Source organism: Protopterus annectens, chromosome 6.part0 (genome assembly GCF_019279795.1).
Source record: "Protopterus annectens isolate FY-2018-M chromosome 6.part0, PAN1.0, whole genome shotgun sequence".
Classification (NCBI taxonomy): Eukaryota; Metazoa; Chordata; order Ceratodontiformes; family Protopteridae; genus Protopterus; species Protopterus annectens.
Window position 1 is genome coordinate 1,628,585,107 of NC_056737.1, and position 22,844 is coordinate 1,628,607,950.

The 22,844-nt window shown below is 41.2% G+C and overlaps 1 protein-coding gene across 1 annotated transcript in view; it reads right to left on the reverse strand.

Moving 5' to 3' along the window:
* Nucleotides 1-22,844, reverse strand: part of SLC39A10 (solute carrier family 39 member 10) — a 1,022,483-nt gene that overhangs the window by 206,381 nt on the left and 793,258 nt on the right. Inside the window, exon 7 of the mRNA XM_044075065.1 lies at nt 9,740-10,099. Within this exon, the coding sequence (XP_043931000.1) occupies nt 9,740-10,099 (360 nt within the window). The remainder of the gene's footprint in view (nt 1-9,739; nt 10,100-22,844) is intronic.

Genomic DNA, 22,844 nt, shown 5'->3' on the forward strand with positions numbered 1-22,844 from the left:
CTGTCCATGGGACTGGCAGATGACTCATCTACTTGAAGGGGTGCTGGAAAGTTGCTGGCTCTGCTTGACCTTAGAGGCCACATCTGAGGAGTCTTTTCTTTGGAATGGGATAAGATAGAAGGGTATGGCATAACCTCGTCTAGCTCCTCCTGAGGGTGTGTGATAGCGACCCCCACCAGGCCACCTGGGGTAAGTTACTAAGCGACCCCCGACTCACTCCAGAGCAGGACAGGGAACCTCCCCCTTCAGGGTGATGGAAGGTTACCACTCAGTGTGGCCCCTGAGTCTTCCCCTGTTTGCCCCCCCTTCTGCCTGTCTCCTTCCCCCTATGTGCCAAACCCTGGAGGCGTCATCACCCCGCGTTTACTTGGGAAAAGAGGTTGAAAATTTTCCCACAGCAGATGGATTTCCCACCTTTGTTGCTTGCTTTGAGATCATACAAGGTTAAGGAGTGGAAAAGCGGCCTCGACAGCAGACAAGTCTTTTCCCTCTGGCGGTGGCACAGGTAAGTTAGAACATGTAAGGTCCTTAGGGCCAGGGTGGCAAAGGGCTGCATCTTGCGTCAGGATTGTCTTGCCGCAATAGAGGGGAGACATGGCGCATCAGGATTAAACTAAAAGATGTGAAATCAGAGGCTGCGGCCTCGAGACAACCGGGGCAGGAAATCAGAGTCATGGGGCATTGTTAGCTGTCGATGTTGCAGGGTATTAGAACTCTGTGCAAAATCTCCCAAAGAGTGCAGGAGTAGAACCCTGGAGGTAAAAACCAGCTCTTTGACTAGATCCCTACTCGCATGTGTAGGTGGTCCGGTTCCGGGGACGGCATGGAAATCATGCACAGAGAAAAGACTCCGCTCCCCATATCTATCCATAGAAGACTCCGACTTTATTGGTAGGATAGACGAGGCGAAGACTCATCCATCCTGGCGTTATGTTGGTAAAGGTGGACATAGCGTCAGGGAACTGTCCTTTAGTAGTTGACACTTATCGGAACAGGCTGTGATGTACTTGTTCGGTGCTGGAGTGACCCAGGAGTGGTGTCAGGAGCACCAATGCTTGGTGGTAGCAATAGTTTTGCTGGAGAAGAGTGAAGAGTGAGTGGGACCCTCCTTCCTCAGAGCTGACGCAAATGCAGTCTAGAGACGGTACTGAATTCTCAAAATGTCTGGGACTCAGTCACCCTCAAGCCTTCAGGAGAATGCTGTATGATTGAAAAGAGGGGCACCAACTTCTTGTGGAGAGAGACCTTCTGACTCATCTAAGTCCTCTATCGTGGACTATGGATTGAGAAGCGATCCAGTATCTCGGAGGAAGGGACTTCCACTGGCTTTGGATGGCGTCGGTGAGGAACCTCCGGTGTGAATGTTGGGATGAGATGCCGTGGGTGCTTCCGAAGATGTGCCCGCTTCCGCCAACACCTTCTGCATCCACTATTGTAGTTCCCTGGGTGAACAACACCTCCCTCACATCGAATGGAAGAATCTCAGGTCCCGACCGAGTAGGAAGAGATACGAATGGAGGAGAATCCCGGGCGAGGGTGAAGAGGCCGAGACCAAGTCGAACGAAACGCTCCGTGTCGAGGCTGACCGCCGCGGAACGACACGTCGAGTCCGACGGGGAGACAGAACAACCCGAACCCGAGACTCAGAGACTCAAGGCCAGTCCGTTACGGGAGATGAGGAACAGACCGAGAAAGGCAGATCTGGGCCGGCCGAGGAATACAATCAACGAATCAGCCTCGGCCGGCTGAAGAGAGGAAGGCCTGGAGGGAGGACGACACCTGAAACCACAGGAGGACTGGCCGATAGATCCAGCTGGGGCTCCAAAAGTCTAAGTTTAGAGGGGGGATGCTGGCGCAGCATCTTCTGCACCAGGAGGATGCCATCGAAGTCGAGGTTTAGCGAGCCGAGCGGAACGAAGGAACGAGGAGGAGCCGACCTCAACGACCAAGCTCCATTGCTCCATCACAGTCACCCTCTGAACTTTGAGAACCGGGTTCGGGAAACCCGCTTTGTTTGTGGGTGAACCCTCCTTTCTAACCTTGGAAGAAGGCTGGCTTCAGACGACCGCGAATTAATTCTGGAACGATGCTTCATAGGAAAGAAGCAAGCCTCTTGAAGCTGAAAGTTTCAACAGACCCTGTTTCCCAGTTTCCCTATTATCTGTCCATCCTCCCTCACTGGTGACAAATGGAGCAGCATGGAGTGATGAAGTGAGGGGGCCAAGGCAAGACACGACAAGGAATTATACACAAGTCAGTGACCCGACATTTTTTTTGGCCTGACAAGCGGCACAAATATGGCTGCACCTTCTCCACTCATTGTAGGTAATAACAAGTAACAAAAAAAGACAGTCACCACAAAAAGTCGGAAAACAATCAGGTAAAGGTATCAATCAAAAAGGAGTAAAAAGTATCCAAATCCAGTTGTCAATCTCAATAGAATTTGACTCAATATACCTTAAGGCCCCGGTAAAAGGTGTAGGCGGCGGAACATAATACCGAAAGGGTTTGGTACCATGAAAGGGCTGGGACGAACACACAAATCACCCAGTAATACTAACAAATTTAAGTAAAAAAAAAATCTCATAAATACAACAAAAAAAGTTATATCTTGGCAGAAAACCCTCGAGAGCCTCCCAACGATGCGAATGCAGCAGCGGCAAACTAGATCTGTGAGGTAAAGAGGGGAGTTGTGGGTATTAGATTTTGTCGAGCTTCTTCTTCGCATGCAGAGCTTGCTGAAGGGGCGACAGGGAGGATGACTCGAAGATGTCTTAAGAACAAACGGCGAGATTGAACACTATCACATCTATTTATTTTAACTTGCATCCCTGAGATGAACCTGAAAAATATACACAAATGTCAGAGTGCTACCCCAGTCATACCTCTCAACCGTGCTGAATTCCTCATATTTCCTGGTTTTGGGCTCAAAACAATAGGGTACTATGAATTCCCAAGTGGCCCCTTTAAATCCAGATTTCATTTTCATTTTTATGCTCATGCTTATGTTATCACGCACCTCCAGTGTATCAAGTGGCATTATCAATATGCAATATTGCATGATGATGTCAACATCAAGAGACAGAGCTATCCTGCCCTGTGAGCACAAGCATTCTGATGGGTAAAAAGAGAATTACTGTGCTGGAGGCACAGCCTTGGACAACTATTAGAGAGTGAGAAGGAAGGAAGAAGTAAAGTTAAGTGAAAAAAAAAAGGCAAACAGAAGTTATGTTAGTCGAGCTAGGCAGCTAGCCAAAGTGGATAGGACAAGAAGAGAGATTCAAAGGACTGATTACTGGAGTGGTCACAGTGTAGACAGCACGCATACTTATTTTTGTTTTGTATTCACTTGTTCCAATCAAATGGGATTTTGGAAGGGTACTCTGCAGATAGTAACGCAGATCAGCATCAGAAGCAGAAGAACAAAACAAATTAGTAGACTCAGTCTGTCTCTGATAAACCATAATGCAGGATAAGGAAATTATAATTTACTTCCTCCCAGAGTTAAGTTTATTTAATTGTTAGTGGAAATGGAAACTCAAAAAAAAAAGTCAGTGCAAGTGCCAATGTCATGCACAAATCTTAAAATTAGACAGGGACAAATCCAGAAATAATCAGAGACAGATAGGGACACTTTTACAATATTAGCAATACATATACACACACTATACATATATATATATATATATATATATATATATATATATATATGTGTGTGTATTTACACTATACAGATACATGCACATACATGTATACACACTATATATGCACTTTGTTTTAACAGAGCTACACATGATTTGGCTACCAGCCACTGTTCTACTGTGACCTCCAGATCAATGCAATTTACTGCTTTAAACAAAATATAAGTAACTGTTTACTCTGTTTTTGCACTTTTTTACTGCATTTTCACTGTACTCCTGTATATTTCTGCATTTGTAACTGTTTTTGCTGCTTTATTGCACTTTGCTCTAGCTATAGCATAGTCTAGATTCAGGTTTACTGGTTCTAAATCTGTTTGCTTTATCTGAGCAATAAAATCCATCTATCTTTTGATTGTCAAGGCTCCCTTGCACCCTTGTGGCAGGACAGTGCAGTCAATGACCCATCTGATTCAAAGCTGTTGTACCAGGGCTCAGTGTTGAGCTTTCCAGTTGGTTAAATGGTTTAAAAAAGCATGGCACTCCCCAGCACACACTAACAAGCAATTGCAGATACCGTTGGCAGGTACAGATGCAAACTTTTCAGCTGTAATTTTCCCTTAGTCAACTGCTTGTGCTCTGTCGGTAGTCATCTCGTGGTTGTTACTCATTGCCTGGAGAAACTTTCAGAGAAGCCTCTGTGGTATCACATAAGTCACAGTAAAAGTTAAAAATATTATTAAAAAACATTGGTCAGTGCTCTCAAATGTGCCTGAATTAAAACACATATATTAATTGGGTCCTATGTTTGGCTACAAAAAAATCTAAGAATCTGAAAAATCAGTTATGTTATAGAGAGCAAGTTATAACAACACCAACAATTCATAATATGAAAAATGGGACAAAACAATGTGGTATATGTATTTTTTGTAAATATATTTATGTGGAAAGCACAATTACTCATCCTCTCTATAATTATCCTTTTATACTTAAGGCATATGGTAATTGTCATACTAGAAACTTAGTTTATCTGGAAAAGCAACAACTGGATTAAACCCTTTCTACATTTATATGTCTCGTGGTTTCCTGAGTTTTCTATTTTTATGTTTTTTTTTTTGTTTTTTTTTGTGGAAATGGTCAACAGGATTTATAGCTCAGATTTTGTTCTTTGATTTTGTTATCACACAAGTCCCACCCATTAAGCCAGTTGAAGTTAAGACATTTTTCACCTGTCCACCAACCTCACCTGGTCATTTCTGTCCTCTCCCTCTTACTGACCACACTACTGTACCCTGCAATATAGATGGACAATTTCTCACCATTTCTCCAGCCAGTCTGGTCGACTTGGGCATCCTGAGACAATGCAGCAATTGTCTCATGTACATGGACAACCAGTTCCTCCTAAATCACACAAATTCAATATGTGAGACATGCATTTATATTAAGAACCTAGAATCTGGGCTCTCTCATTCACCAGTCAGTACACTGGACACAAAGCAGGTTGTCAGCCTACACACCTTATCTCCTCCACCAACCACACCACCAACACTTAAACCTACATATGCAGAGGTCCTCACCAGTAACCTACCTAAAGATCAGAGTCCTCTCAAATATGAACACACTTCACATAATACATCCTCAGTAGACCAAGTACACATATGAACCGATGCATCTGTGTCTCATCGAACAAGCCCATAAGGCATAACACTAAATCTAACATTCTAGTCATAGGTGACTCCACAGTGAGACACACAGATGTTCCATTCACCAGGTTGGATAGGGAAAAGGTCACGGTTTGCTGCCCGTCAGGTGCTAGGATCTGCCACATCATGCATGCACTCAAGTCTCTCAACAAGTACCGTTATAACGCCATCATAGTCCATGTTGGCATGAATGACTTGAGACATACCTCGCTAGATGACAGACATGACTAAACTCTCTGATTATGTGTTCCATGCAGGTATGTCCCTAGTCGTAAGCAGCCTATTACCTTCGCCTAGGATGATGTCACACTGCAAACAGAAAATGATGGACTTCAACAACTGGCTTAGTTTCTGGTGTCATTTTAAGAGGTCCAGTACCTATCAGCCTGGGACGATATGGTCGATAGACCTCGATGCTTTGCCAGAGATAGTCTTCACCTGTCATCCCTGGTATTTTGGTTAATAGCTAAGGCTCTTGCCTTCCCCCATAGTGCCTTTATAGGCAAGGTCACAAGAACAAAATTCCAGACAAAAAATATCCTCAAAAAACAACCTCAAGGTTATGCTGCTAAATGCCAGGAGTCTAAATCAAAAACTGCACTATCTGGAAGCAGTCCTCACCTTTGAAGATGCTGACATCTGTGCAGTCACAGAGACTTGGTTTAAGGCCACAGAAAGCACCCTGGCCATACTGGGTTAAAATGCCTTCCACATGTTTAGACCACTAAAAGACATTGGGAGAACTAAAGGAGGTGTAGTATCAATATTCATCAAAGACAAATACACCTCCAGATTGGTTAAACAGAATGATTCCCTTAAACTACTCCTGGCACAACTAACCATAGGCAAGACCCCTGTCAAAGTTATTGCCAGTCACAGGACCCCCTCCATGAGCCAGAATACCCACAATGCCTACCTGGATCTACTTGAATCACTCAAACACCCTGGTTATGGGAGACTTTAATTACTCATCCACAGATTAAGAAAACTATACCTGTACTAACACACTTGCCCAAAGGTTCTTGAAATTCGTTAACTCCAATGCCCTGGACCAGTTGCCCGACACCCCCACAAGGGCTGAAACATTCTGGATCTGGTGCTCACTAACATGGGCGACCATTGCACCATCCCAAGTATGTGATCCTCCTTGGTGATAAGTCAGTCTCATTAGAAGTAACAATTACATCTGAAGCACCCTCAGCAGGACCTAGACTAAAAAACATCTCCACAGCCAACTGCAACCTATTATGAGACAGCATTAACAGCTTCATAGCTTCTGACCCCACTGATGGCAAGGATACCTATACTGGGATACACACTAATGATTTGTATAAACATCTATACAACTGCACTGACTCAGCCACACTGGATACGATCAAAGTAAGATCTTTAAAAAAGAACACACCAGCATAGTGGACATCCATCATAAACAGGTTATATATACAACAGTAAAAAGAAATTGCTGTCTAAGAGTTGGAAGGAACAGTCCCATAACTGGAAGCAGTCCCTCCTCTGCTTAAATAAGCAAATAAGACACCTTGTAAAGCAATCAAAAGCTAACTACGAAACTAAATTAGTCTCACTAGTAAAGGGTAAGCATGAGGCATTCTTTAGCTAACCTTAAAAGGAAAAAACCCAGACGTACGCAGAACTTGTTGTTAATGGCACAACATAACGAACCAGTGGGATTAGCCAACCTGCTATCCGGATAGATTCAGTGAGACCTTCTCTCCCTTGTCCCCCCCCCCCCCAAGACACACATACCTCAAAGCATCCCTACCACCTGTGCTCCACCTGTTATCTCTAAGGAACAGGTCTTAAATGCCCTTTCCAAAGCCAAAAACACAACCCCTATGGGACCTGATAACATCCCTGGCAGCTTTCTTAATGGATTAAAACAGGAATTAGCTTCACCGCTGGGCACTCTTTTCAACCACAACCTAAACACTGGTTATGTCCCTGTGGAATGGAAAACAGCTACCATCATCCCTTTACATACAGGGGGTGCATCCATCCAGAGACCCTGGGAAGTATAGACCCATATGCCTGACCAGCCTTATCTGAAAGGCCATGGAGAGAATCATTATGGACTTTATCAACCAAGATATAGGAGACCTCCAAATGCTTGAACCGACCCAGTCTGGCTTTGTTAAAGGGAGATCATGCCTAATGAACTTGGTGGACTTTTTCAAGACAAAGTCCTGGACAAGGGTAAATCTGTGCATACGGTACTTAGACTTAGCTAAGGCCTTTGACACTATTCCCCACTCTGGCATCATTGATAAACCCGTTCAGATGGGGATTAACCAATATATTGTCAGGTGGGTTGCAAACTGGCTCACTGATAGAATACACACACAATCAAAATAGGGGACTCAACTGCCACCAGCAGACCAGCAACCAGTAGTGTTCCACAAGGTAAGGTGCTGAGGTTCCTATTATTTGGATTCTACTTCTTGGTTGTGCAGGCAAAAACAAAAGGTCTATGGCTGACAACGTTTGCAGATGACTGCAAACTAGGAGGGGTCATAGAGCCCTAAGCAATGTTGACATTCTACAACTAGGTCTTACATAGACCATTGATTGGTGCCAAAATTTTGGGCTCACACTAAATGCAACAAAGTGCATCATTATCCCCTTTGGCAAGGGAGATCTCCCTGAAGATTACCAAATTAATAACACCTTAAGCACTCAATCTGTGGTGAGAGATTTGGGCACACAGGTTGACAGAAACCTCTCCTGTGACCACCATGTCTCTACAGTGGTTAGAAGGGCTTTCTACATTGCCCATCTTATAAGTAAAGGCACTGCTTCCAGGAAAAAAAAGAGGTTATAACCCCCTTGTACTCTTCCCTCATCATGCCAATAATACAGTACAATGCTCCCTTTGGTATGTACCTTACCAGGCACTTGAAGTGACCTCAAAAGTTTCTTACAAATAAAATTCAAGGCCTTCAGCACGTCATATGCTGAGACACTGAAATCACTGTCTCTATACTCGGTGTTGTACAGACTACTCACAGGACAGCTATGCTTTGCGTTTAAATCAACCTGAGATCCTGCTTTAATGGAAATGCTGCACATCCATCAAATTTTACTCAATGCACTCACTCTAGGGACCTTAACTTAGTATGTGCCATCAACAGGATTTGTTGGACACAGATTTGTTTCCCAAAGGTTACCTCTCCTCTGGAACAAACTTCAAATTCAGGTGAAGCAGAGCCCTTTGTTGCCCCTATTTAAGTGCAATTTGAATGACTGGATTGGAAACCATAAATTCACCTAGGGGATCTCATCAGCATCCCTCCTGGACAGGGGGCAGTAGGTGTTCATAGGTAAGTACTAGGCTATGTGCCCAAGGGCATATGTAAGCCTAGCCAGAATGTGTTGTCTTTTGCCGCCCCCTTAGATTAGTTCCCTGTGCCTCTGTCCAGCAGAGCCATTAGTTCCCTGTGCCTCTGTCCAGCAGAGCCACTGCAATGATCCCCAGGGTATTTTTTCTGTTTCCCATCCATTCGTCAAGGTTTCTCTTGAAGAGTGTTAGTGAGGGGCTCTGCCTAATGTAGTTGATTTAACTCTGCTTGAAACATTGACACTCTATGGAAAAGCGTTGGAACTTGGCATGTAAAGGCCCTAGGGTCATTAGCCTAGTAAACTCCTATGATCCTGTATAAGATACTATGAATTAATATACATTTTTTGAAGTAAAAGAAGTGTACAAGTCTAATTATTGTCATTATACATTGTGTAATTCACCATATTTTCTCCAAAAGTCACCAGTTTTAGAAAGGAATTGGGATTAAGAAGACAGACCTGGATAGAGCTAAAATATGAGTCTAATTTGGGGACAGCTATAGGTATAGGTCAGTGCCCAGTACCAGCAACTACCAGATTTTGCTGCCAAAACCTATTAATACACACTGGTATTTACATAACTACAAGAAAAGAAGGTTTCCAAATCAGATTTACTTAATCCATTGATCAGAATGATGGGATACCTACATACTGACAACAGTGGTTTGTTAAACCAATAACTGTTATGACAGACTTTAGTTTCCCATTAAAATGAATAGAGTGCACAGTTCTTTTATACATGATGTTAGTTATTGATGTATGTTATTTTAATGAATTTTTGTCTTGGTGCAGGATGTCAGTGTGTGGGTCCACCCGCAACACCCCATGCAACTTAAATATACTAACTCCGAGATCGCACTACAGTGAAAAGAACAGTAATGTTCCCCTTCCGCACTGTATGGCGATCTCCACTTACAGGTTTTGAGATTTCACAATTCTGAGGTTCTGAACATCGGGATTGTGAAATTTCAAAACTCCAAAGTGGACCCCAGTGTATACATTCTATAAGTGTAGCAGGGTAGAAAGTTCCATTTATAAACTCACCTATTGCCAATCCATCACTGAAGTTGTGCATTCCATCTCCCATAATTACCATCCAAGCAATGCTAGCAATTCCGGTGTCTTTCATATCTTTTGCAGAATGGCAATGTCCATGAGAATGGTGGGAATGACGTCGATGATGCTTAGGATTCCTTGAAATGACTTTGCCTCCTCTGTAACTGTCCAGATTTTCTTTTTCTTCATGTAAGTCATCAGCAGAATGAGAGTTCTTGACAGGCTGCTGTGATATGTTTTCAGCCTCTAAAGAATATGACTTACTTGAAGGAGACTTTGGCTGGCCATCCAGGACTGTCATTTCTGTTGTATTATGCTTATCATCTGAAAGAGCTGAATCATCTGGTCCTGTAACAAGCATTATAAAAACACCGAAGGTCAACACAAAGGTCTAAATTGTGATGCTAGATTAATAGTTCTTTCTCAATAAGATGTAGTCTCTCTACATAGCACTTTTGTTTATTTCAGAGTACTTTATTTATATGCAGCTAAGTACATTTACAAGAAAAATGATTTATTACTTCAAAATACTACTACTTATACTCTTAATAGGCACAAAAAAAGTTATGTGCTTACCATAACGTTCCGTCTGTGCTGCTCATTTTCATTCTTCCTCAACCTGTCTCGGATCTGACCTCGGATCCAACTCAGACACTTTTAAAAGCTTAGGCTCTGAAGCTCAAGCACCTCCCCTACCCATACAGTCTCATTCCCCCAGATTACCTCAGATCGAGTTCGTCACTCTTAGGAAAAGGACCATGATTCGCTAGCTTGAGATCCATTGGAGATTTACAGCTAATTTCTTCTCTAAGTTCCGGTCAGATCTGAGACCCACAGGTTGAGAAAGAATGAAAATGACAACATTGGATCATGTAATTTCACTTTGAACATTAAGATTCAATGAAAATAATTTTGGAAATATTACGAAGTGTTCTTACCTTATCAAATAACCTATCAGTGTACCATTCTTGATGCTCAGCAACTGTCTGTGGCCTATCCACCAAACACAACTAGATATTTTCTCCTGTAAGCTCCTATACTTCTATGAAGTATATGCCTGACTAACGTACAGGAAACTAACAGCTCAAGCTGCATGAAGGGGCCATTCAAGCAGAGGGACAATAGGTATTTGGGATCTATTATAGAAAAGTTAAAGATCAACTCATATAGAAAGAACATATTACAGTTAACACTGGGGACCTTCCTTGATGGATCAAACACTGTGATGACTGGACAACTCAAACCCTGGCACTGTACTTGGTATCCTACAGACTGCTAAGAGGTGACCTGTGTCTGGCATACAAAACATCCTCTGACCCATTACTGATGAATTTACTGCACATCAGCAAATCAAATGGCATCAGAAAAATTCAGTCTAGGGATCTAAACCTTTTCTGCAACATTAACAGAATGGTTTGGAGGGGCAGGTATATCTTGCAGAAGATACTGCTGCTGTGGAATAGACTGCCCATCCACAGAAAACAAAGTTCATCCCTGACCATTTTTAAGTGCAACTTAGATCTATGGATGGGAATTGGAAAGTTTACCCCAGGATTGTCCCGGTACTACTAATGGACAGAGGCAGCTCCTAAACGCTTTATCCCATGCATTGGTCCCCTCAAATTATCTATGGTATGATCCCAGTTATTCTCATTGGGGTAATATATAATTATCAACCATGGGATGGGTAAGAGCAGTCTATAACCAAATGGGATAGGTTATTTCGAGCACAAAAGGGGAAAATGGCTAGGTTTAAAATGGATTAAAAAACAGAGGCTAGCACTTGAATGTGGTTGAAATAACTCAATTTTTAATAAGACATAAGTACCAAAAGGGTAGGGTAAGAACCTCTAACCCCACAAAAAAACAACCAGACCGGTTTCAGCTGAGATAGCCTTCCTCAGTGTAAAAAGAGCATAATCACATCCATATTATTTATACAAATCCTTTAATTAAACACAGTTGCCTATTAGTTATAGATGGTCATTCAGTCCAGGTTGAAAGAGCACACCTAATTTAATAATCCACTTTTTCTCTTTGAAATTAAGAATTGTATGCCACCCAAATTTATTAGTCTTGTGACCAAATATTTTATCAATGACAGTAAATCTGTAAGAAGCAGTGACATGTTTAAGTGTATGTTTGTATAATGCATTTGACTATCTTTTATTCCTGACATCGCTCAAATGTTCACTAATACGTAAGCGTAGGTGTCTAGATATCTGGCCGATGTAGAAGGCAGAACATGTACATGTTACTAAGTATATAACTCAGTCAGACCCACAATTAGCCAGGAATTTAATATCATAAACAAAAGCAGTATTTTTACTGCTGAACTGTTTGGATTTATTCAGTCTAGTGCAGTGCCCACAAGGGACACAACCGCATAGCACCTCCCCTGTAATGGTGCGTTGTTGTTGTGTCCCAGAAACCCCTTGATAATGCTTATAATGGCTGAAGTGAGAACCAAGCATCTTCCCTCCATGGAACGAGAAAAGGCATTTGTTACCAAGAATATCTGATAGCCTGTACTCCGAAAGCAAAATATTCCAATGCCTGTTAATGATATCCATAAATGCCCCCATGTTGTGTCCATAGGTAGTAACTAACCTCAAATCCAATGTCTTATCGAATAGATGTTCCTTGTAGGTCAACAAATCCTTCCTATCCTAGCTAGAGGCCCAATTACTGGCAGTAATAATATTGCCATATTTGTAGCCACGATTTGTTACATTTTTGTATCAGATCACTCCTATATTGTTCATATGTACCCATATTTGAATAAACACGTTTACCTGAAAGAATTGCGATTTGAGGATGTTTCTGATGATATGCTGAGGGTGAAAGCTGGATGCATGAAGTAATGAATTGTATTGTGGGTATTTCTGTAAAATTTCACTATCTAGAGTATTATCCACATTCCTATTGATTAGAACATCCAGAAAAGTTATCTGGTGTGTATGGTAATGAACCATAAACCAGATTCCCCACTTGTTTCCATTTAAATATTCTATGAATTCATGAAGGTATATACTGTCAGCTCTCCAAACTAACCAACAATCATCCAGGTAACGTCTCCAAATATCAATTTTCTCAAAATACAAATTATGCTCAGGCTCATAAATGAGTTGGTCCTCCACATAAGCCATAGATAAATCAGCATAAATGGGGGCAAAGGATGCCCCCATAGCTGTGCCCTGTACCTGCCAATAAAACTGATCCTGAAAATACAAAACATTTTTGGTTAAAACATGCTCCGCTAGACAGACAAAAATTATTAAATCCAGGCCGATAAAAGTTCATTTTTATTAGCCAATATTGTAGTGCACAAAGGCCAGCCCAATGTGGAATGTTGGTAATACAGGGCAGTAATATCAAGTGTACAAAGGAGCCAGCCCGATTCCAATTGCATATCAGAGATAATGCCCAAAAACTGTGTGGTTATCCTGTATGCGTGCTCTAATGGTTGTAACTGTTTAGTTAGGAACTGTGAGAGTGGTTCGGCGAGGGACCCTCTGCCCGATACAATGGGTCTCCCTGGTGGATTGTGCAAGTCCTTGTGGATCTTGGGCAGAAGATATAAATACTGGGATTTGGGATCCTGTACCATTAAATGGCATAAATCAGAATCCGTAATAATATCTTCCTCCCTCGCTTCTATTAAGTTGTCAATTTCTGCCTTGAACCTAGAAGTTGGATCTAAGGGCATGACCATATAACATCGGCCATCCCTAAATTGCTTTTGGGCTTCATTATAGTACATGTCTCAATCCATAACCACCACAGCTCCTCCCTTATCAGCTGGTAAAATCACCAAGTTCTTATTATTTTTTAAATTGGAAACCACCTGTGCTTCAATCTTTGAGAGACTATGACGTATTGTACGATGTTCATGGACATGAAAATGTAAATCTTTGAGAACAATGGACTTAAAGGAAGCCACCTGTTGTTGCATGGGTGGGATAAAGATGGATTTGTGAAATTTGAAGGAATTAGTATTAGTACCAGTTGTTTCCCCCATCAAAAAACAATCTTAAGTAAACGACAAAATTATATTACATCCTATGCCAAAGAATCTTCAGATACAAAAAAGCCAGGTATAAAACTTAAGCCTTTATTAAGTACTTGTATTTCCACTTCAGAAATGGGTATACATGAAATATTCAAAACATTGTAAGTATCATTTATTTTTGTACCATACTCTTGAGAAGACTCTTGAGATCCCTTACACCCCCCTATGTTTTCTGCCTTCCCTATGTGTCTGGGCTCTAAAGGGGCATCCAAATTGCATCTAGTGTCATTCAAAGGGGATCCAGTATCTGTCAGCCTGGGATGACATGGTCGACAGACCTCGATACTGTGCTAGAGATGGTCTTCATTTGTTTCCCCTGGGATTTCAGTTACTGGCTAAGGCTCTTGTCACCCGCATAGTGCCTTTTTTTAGGCAATGTCACAAGAACAAAATTCCCAATGTAAAAATACCCTCTAAAAACAACCTCAAGGTTATGCTGCTAAATGCTAGCAGTCTAAACCAGAAACTGCACTCAATGGAAGCAGTCCTCACCTTGGAAGATGCTGATATTTATGCAGTCACTGAGACCTGGTTTAAGGCTGGGGAGTGCACCCCAGCTATATCAGGTTAGTTTTTCTTCCACACATTCAGACCACGGACTGAAGGCGTAAGAACTAAAGGAGGTGGTGTATCATACTCATTAAAAATAAATAAATCTCTACATTGGTTAAACAGCATGATTCCCTTGAATTACTTCAGGTGGAATCAAGTGTAGATAAGACCCTTCTTTAGGTCACTGCCAGCCACAGGACCCCCTCCATGAATCAGGACATCCACTCAGCCCATTTGGATCTACTTGAGAAAATTAAGATACAACCAAATACCCTGGTTTAGGGTGACTAATTATCCATCCATTCACTAGGCAAATTATACATGTTCTAAGTCACATGCCCAGAGGTTCCTGGACTTCATTAACTCCAATGCCCAGGACCAGCTGGTTGACACACCCACAAGGCACTCGAACATCTTGGTTCTGATGCCCACCAACATGGGGACCGCTGCACCACCCCCAGTTTGTGGGCATCACTGGTGAGATCTGACCACAAATCAGTCTTGCTAGAAGTAACTATAACACAAGACCCCCTCCCCCCTTAGCAACAACTAGACTAAAAAAACGTCTCCATGGCCCATTACAACCTCTTATGTGACAGCATAAATAGCTTCATAGCCCCTCCCCCCACTGATGGAACAGACACTTATGCTGAGTTATACACCATTGCTTTATATGGCCACCTGTACAGCTGTATTGACTCTGCTGTATCTGACAGAACCAAAGCAAGATCGTCAAGGAAAACCAAACCTGCCTGGTAGACAACTGCCATTAATAGGCTGTACAATGAGAGAAAGAAAATGCTGTCTAAGAGTAGGAAGGAACGGTTTCTAAACTGGAAACACTCCCTCCTCAACTCAAACAAGCAAATAAGACTCCTAGTGAAGTCCTCCAAAGCTAACTACAAATCCAAATTAGCTTTCCTAACTAAGGAAAATCACAAGCCATTCTTTAGTTACATCAGTAACTTCAAAGGTAAGGCCCAGATTTGTGCTAAACTCATAGTACTATATATACAGAAAACAACCATACGCTCCGCAAGGATGACATGCAGGGTCAAGCCAACAATGTAAACCACCAACGACCAGCAAAAAACGATAGTGAACACGCAGTAATGAAGAAATAATGATTATTTATTTATAATTCCTTCAAATCCAGACCGGTTTCGGCTATTCAGCCTTTATCAATGAATACAATAAAGTTTTTTTGAATGAAGTGAAGCAGCCTGCATTTGTACTAGTCTCTGATTACCTGGAAGCAATATTACAGCACCACCAAGTGGCTGGAGTAACAAAGTGCATGTTCCATTCTTGATTGAAGCATATGACCAGTGACATAAAAATGCCAGAGGTGTAGATATTAAGTCATATTTTTAAAGATAAAAATCAAAGCTCTGGAAGTAAGCCATTATATGACATACATATTACAAGGTAATAGACCAATACCATAGTCACTATTTGTGAATGCATATCATAGTGTAAAAAAGCAGAAAATATATACCACTAGTATATATATATTTTGAAGGGTGATAACCACAAGTTCAAAAGAAATGAATAATAGTGAACCAAGTTCTGATCATATAATATATTACAAAAAATAAGGCAAAAGAGTATAGTGGTCTCATTCTCACCTATATTATAGATTATAATAAATTGAAATAATATGCTTGTAGATAATACAAGTTCAACATTGTAATTGTACAATACTCAATGTTTAACGCCAACATACCAGATACGAATACCAAACCATACATATACATATTCGTATCCTGAACAATTTTTTATCATGCTTTTATGAGCGTTGGTAGGCCTAACCATATTGTACAATTACAATGTTGAACTTGTATTATCTACAAGCATATTATTTCAATTTATTATAATCTATAATATAGCTGAGAATGAGGCCACTATACTCTTTTTGCCTTATTTTGTAATATATTATATGATCAGTACTTGGTTCATTATTATTCAGTACTTTTGAACTTGTGGTTATCACCCTTCAAAATATACATATATACTAGTGGTATATATTTTCTGCTTTTTTACACTATGATATGCATTCACAAATAGTGACTGTGGTATTGGTCTATTACCTTGTAATATGTATGTCATATAATGGCTTACTTCCAGAGCTTTGATTTTTATCTTTAAAAATATGACTTAATATCTACACCTCTGGCATTTTTATGTCACTGGTCATATGCTTCAATCAAGAATGGAACATGCACTTTGTTACTCCAGCCACTTGGTGGTGCTGTAATATTGCTTCCAGGTAATCAGAGACTAGTATAAATGCAGGCTGCTTCATTTCATTCAAAAAAACTTTATTGTATTCATTGATAAAAGCTGAATAGCAGAAACCGGTCTGGATTTGAAGGAATTATAAATAAATAATCATTATTTCTTCATTACTGCGTGTTCACTATCGTTTTTTGCTGGTCGTTGGTTTACTATATATACAGAACCTGTGGAAATAGCAAACCTGCTGGCTGACAAGGTCAGTGAAAACTTCACTCCCCTGTCCTTGCAAACATATACCCCAAAGTATCCCTAACACCTGTCCCCCACCTAGTACCTCCGAGATGCAGGTCTTAAACTCCCCACTCCAAGGCCAAAAACACAGCTTCTATGGAACCAGACATCACGGGCTGTGTTCTACATGGGTTAAAAGAGGAATCAGCATTACCACTAGGTACGCTTTTTCAATCACAGCCTAAGCACTGGCCTTGTCCCAGCGGAATGGAAAACAGCTACTGTCATCCCTTTACACAAAGGGGGGTGCATTTCATGCACCTCGGGAACTACAGACCCATTAGCCTGACCAGCCTTATCTGCAAGGCCATGGAACGAATCATAATGGACCTTATTAACAAATATATAGGAAAGCTCCAAATGCTCAACCCCAACCAATTTGGCTTTGTCAAGGGATGAGACATTCACCAAAGCCCTAGATGAGGGCAAATCTGTGCATATGACCTACCTAGACTTAGCCAAATCCTTTGACACAATCCCCCACTCAGGCATCATTCATAAACTTACCCAACTGGTTATCAACCCATATATTGTCAGGCAGCTTGCAAATTGGCTCACTGATAGAACTTGTACTGTCAAAATAGGCGACTCCACCTCCTTCATCAGACCCGTAACCAGTGGTGTTCCACAGGGATCAGTTCTGGGACTCCTATTGTTAGGACTGTACTTCTTCAAAGTACAGGCTAAAACTAAAGGACTGTGGCTGACAAAGTTTGTTGATGACTGCAAACTGGTAGCAATCACTGAAACCTCTAGAGATGTCAACATCCTAGAAGAAGGTCTTACGCAGACTAATGAAATGTAGCAAAGTCATGGTCTTAAACTTAATGCAAAAAAATGCATCATCGTCCCCTTCAGCAAGAGCGATGTTCCTGCAAAACACCACATTAACAGCAATACCCTAAGCACAGAGTTAGTGGTGAGAGATCTGGACAAGGTCAACAGCATCCTTAACCTTTGATCACCATGTCTCCACAGTGGTAAGAGGGGCATTTTATATTTCTCATCTCATAGGTAAGGGCATGGCCTCCAGAAAAAAAAGAGGTTCTGACCTTCCTGTACTCCTCCCTCATCAGGCCAATAATAGAGTACAATACTCCCTTTGGTATGTTCCTTTCCAAACACCTGCAGCAATTGGAGAGACCACAAAGGTTCCTTACAAAAGAAATTCTGGGTCTTCAAGATCTGTCTTATGCAGACAGACTGAAATCTTTGTCACTTTACTCTGTGTCTTACAGACTGCTCTGAGGCGACCCATGCCTTGCGTATAGAGCAATCTCTGACTCAACTTTAATGGAAATGCTGCACATTCGCAAGTCAAATGGCACATCGGTCACTCACTCAAAGGACCTTAACCTGGTATGTGACATCAACAAAACTTGCTGGAAAGACAGATTTGTCTCACAGAGGTTGCTCCACCCTTGCAGCAAGCTTCCTATTCATGTTAAAGAAAGCCCTTCATTAGCCCTATTTAAGTGTAATTTTGAAGATGGGATGGGTAACCAGAAACTCACCCTGGGGGTTCCTCCTGTGTCCCTCTTGGACAGGGGCAGTAGGTGCTGATTTTAGTGTCTGCTTGAACCAGACACCCTTGGGAACGTGTTGAACTTGGCTAGGCTTATAAGGGCCCAGGGGTCATTAGCCTAGTAACCTCCTATGATTTTATAAAGTATTCCCAGTACGGAACAATGAATAAATAAAAACACCACACATCTTAAACCCTTCAAAAATTCCTTCAACCAATCCCAACAATTGCAACTTTCTCCTCCATCAAGAGATATGGGATCAACTTCCACTCTCAATTTCAATGATTGCATAATGAATTATCAAAATCCAGTATAACTTGGTTATGAATAGGCAACAAGAAAAAATGAATTTTTACATTGAAGATACAATGAATTAAGTTCTTGGAAATAAGGCACATAGGAATACTACTTCTATACCGGTTTGATGTGCATGAAAGATAAAATGAAATACACCTGGATGCACAGTTATCCATACAATTTCAAGTTTAAATGAACTAAACTTTGCTCATATAACTTTTTGTCACATATTTCCTCCATGTATTCTGTCTGTAACAGTGCCAGAAACAACACTGAAATCTCCACCTAAGAAAGTAAAGCACTATAAAATGTTCTGGTTTCTTAACAGGTCAAATAGGCTCTCTCGAGCTGTGGTCTCATCAGAATTTGGAACATAAACATTACCGATTATCAGACAGTAATACCGTATATAAAATAACCCACCAAGTTCCACTATCAGACTGGAAATCCATTAAGGATTCAGCTTATCTGCTTTCAAATAATCTGATAATGTATCTTTTAGCAGAATTGATGAAAGTAGCTACAAACCCATCCATTAAGACAGTATTTCAAAAATGTGTTTACTTCTGTCTTTTGAGTTTGGTTTCTTGAAGTAATAATGCAACACTAGTTCCAAAGATCTTAACCAGATGTAAAACAGCTTTGGTTTGACAGAGGATTATAAAGTGTTAACATTCTAAGAAAGCAAACAAGATAATATTCTTTTCTGAGTGAAACTACATGTTTTACCTCTGTGAAAGTCCATTTTGGAGAACATCTACAGCATGATGTAGGATACTGAAAAATTTAAATTTCAATGCCTGACTATATAAGTTAACAAAACAGCAGTTTCTAATTAAAAATTTCTGAATGGTATATACCGCAACTTTAGGTTCACAAAGATTGGAAACGGTCATATTCTTTAACAAACTTTAGCAGTACCTCTTTGTAAACTGCCTAAACAGAAGACATTGAAAAAAAAGCAGAAAAAAAGATGAACAAATAATTGTACACATATACTTCCAGCATGCACAGTAGTAAAACTCAAAAGGCATGCTCAGTGGAGTACATGACTAGAGGTCACAAATGGCTTCAAGTAAAATCACAAAACAACTCTCATGGTTAATGCCTATCACATACTGTGATTTCTCCATGACCTGCTATGTACAAATTATATAAAAAAAAGTGACATTTACACAATTGGAAAACCAAAGTGAAAAGGGAAAAGCCCTAAAAACCTTTACAGAAAAATAAAAATAAATTACAGCAAATATGTCATTATACAGGATGCTAGGACAGTCCTTTAAGACACCAGGAAAGAAGCTGAAATGAAAAAGAATTAATAGTATTATGCAAGGGGACAGCCATCATCAGTTTGCGAAAAAAATTTTTAATTCACTTTGCAGATCTGGTGCCAGTTGAAGCTGTAAACTAATGAGACTTGGAAAAACTACTCCGACCAATTACAACAGGCTCAAGTTCCAATAATGAGACTTCTGGAGAGGCAAACCCCATCTTTTTATTTTCGTCTTCCTCCAATGCTTGCAGAGAAGCTAATGCTTGCAACTGTTCTGGATAGGGGCATGTAAGTTTCTGCTTTGGACATTTGCATAAAAGTTTATCCTCCTTAGGGTTTTTTTAAGTCACAAAACATTCTTATCCTTTCGGATTTTCAGAGACTTAGCTAATGGCTTGCATCTGTTCTGAGCAGTTGCATAACAATGTATCCTTTTTATTTATTTATTTTTATAAAAGCAAAACATTCATCTTCTTTTGGATTTTCAGTGACATAAGTGGAAGGGAAAATTACTTACAGGTAGTTCCATTTTTTTTCTGATGCAGATTACTTGGGTCTGAGTTTCACCAAGAAACCCTCAATAAATATGTAGGCTGACTAGCAGAACTCCAGGTTTTCAAAATGTTTCTACTACTGGATAACAGACAAAACTCATTTTGCCAAAAACAAAGTGTCTGGTAAACAGACTCCCCAAACTAATTATCAGTACTTCCTCAGGCACAGAATGAATGTCCTGCAGTATTTGTAGCTTGGGCCCAGCTCTGTGTCTTTATGAGGTACTGAGGTGCTGTCCTTAAAAAGTACAGTTTTGTACCTACCATAAATGTAGATGTCCGAACTGGATAGCATCTGCAGTCATAACAAATGGGTAGTCCTGTCGTCAGGCAGCCCTTCAGTCGGCCGGATTCCAAAGTCTGGGTCTGGCTTCGGCCGATGTCGCACTTCACCCGACGTCATCTCTGTTGGTCTTCGGGTATAAAAGCATCGGCCGACGCCATTTTCTTCAGTGTTTCTTGCCCCAGATGCCAGTTGCCCTCTTGGAAGGCTAAATTTGGATAAATGCCAATGTATACAGATAAGGTAGAAGGCAAATACAAAAAGTAGGCATATATGTACATATATACAAACAAATACACCATAAGAGACTCCCCCCCAGCTAGCTATTAGGAGAGTAAATACCCTAGGAGTACCACAGAGGGGAAGGAGGGTAATCCTGACTGCAGATGCTATCCAGTTCGGACATCTACATTTATGGTAGGTACAAAACTGTACTATGTCCTTCATGGATGCATCTGCAGTCATAACAAATGGGTAGAATACCATAGCTAAACTAGGGGTGGAGGAAGTAAAATAATTATGGTGTAGTTAGGATCCCTTGCAGTACAGCAGTGGCAAACCCTGCTCGGGATCTAGAATATAGAGGTAGATTGTAATGCTTGGCAAATGTATGCACGGAGGTCCAAGTAGCCGCCTCAATAATGTCCTTGGTTGCCACTCCTCTTAAGAAAGCTGTGGTAGTGGCTGTAGCTCTTGTTGAATGAGGTCTTATGCTCTGTGGCATTGGTTTTCCATGGTAGGAGTAACAGAATCTGATGCAATTTCCTATCCATTTGGAGATTGTCTGTTTGGAAATTGCTTTTCCTTCCTTTCCTGGTGCATAGGCCACTAACAGCTGGTCAGTTTTTCTGTTACCTTTGGTTCTGTCCAGGTAGTAGCGTAACTGTCTATGTACATCCAAAGTATGCAGTAGCCTTTCCCCCCTGTTCTGTGGGTTGGGAAAGAAGGTAGGTAGGTGGATTGCTTGGTTTAAGGACACTCTGGATACCACCTTTGGCATAAACGTAGGATTAGTTCTCATGGAGACTCTATCTTGATGGAAGATCAGGAAGGGCTGTACTGCCATTAAGGCCTGGAGTTCTGAAACCCTTCTTGCTGAAGTAATTGCCAGAAGGAAAGCAGTTTTCCATGATAGGTGTTGCAGATCCGCTGTTCCTGCTGGTTCAAATGGTGGAAGTGTCAATTTTTCTAGTACAAAATTTAAGTCCCATGTTGGTAGTGGTGGTTTCCTAGGAGGTTTTACATTCTTGATTCCTCTGAGGAATTGCCTAAGTAGAGGGTGCGAGAAGACAGGCGGATCAGAACTGTATTCTGCAGAAATAGCTGAAGCATGTATCTTGATGGAGGAATAGGACAGGCCTGTGTGTAGAAGCGCTGCCAAGTACTCCAGGATGTTAGCAATGTCTATGTTTGACACCTCTTTTCCTCTTTCCGCACTCCAAGAGGCAAACCTTTTCCATTTTCCTGCATAGTTCCTTCTTGTTGAAGGTCTGCGGGCTTCCAGTATAATGTCTTTAACCCTTTGAGATAGGTCTGGGTTAGTTGTTCTTAAGTGATGTTCCAGGCAGTAAGTTGTAAGGTCTTTAGGTTTGGATGCAGAATGTTGTAGTTGTTCTGAGTTAACATCAAAGGCATCAGGGGGATTGACCACATTATCCCCTGAGACATGCTCCTCAGCAGGGGATACCAGTGTTGCCTTGGCCAATTCGGAGCTATTAGAATTATCCTTGGTTGTTCCTCTTTGATTTTCTGTAGTACTTTGTGTATCAAAGGAAGAGGTGGGAATGCATATGCTGTCAGACCTTTCCAACTGAAGGAAAGGGAGTCCACCTTCCATGCAAGTGGGTGAAAAGTCCTTGTGCAGAATTTCCTGAGCTGGTGGTTGAGTGGGGATGCGAACAGGTCTATTTGTGGCATTCCTCATTTTCTTGTGATGGTCTTGAAGATGTCCGGGTGCAGCATCCATTCGTGAGCATCCGAGGTGGTTCTGCTTAACATATCTGC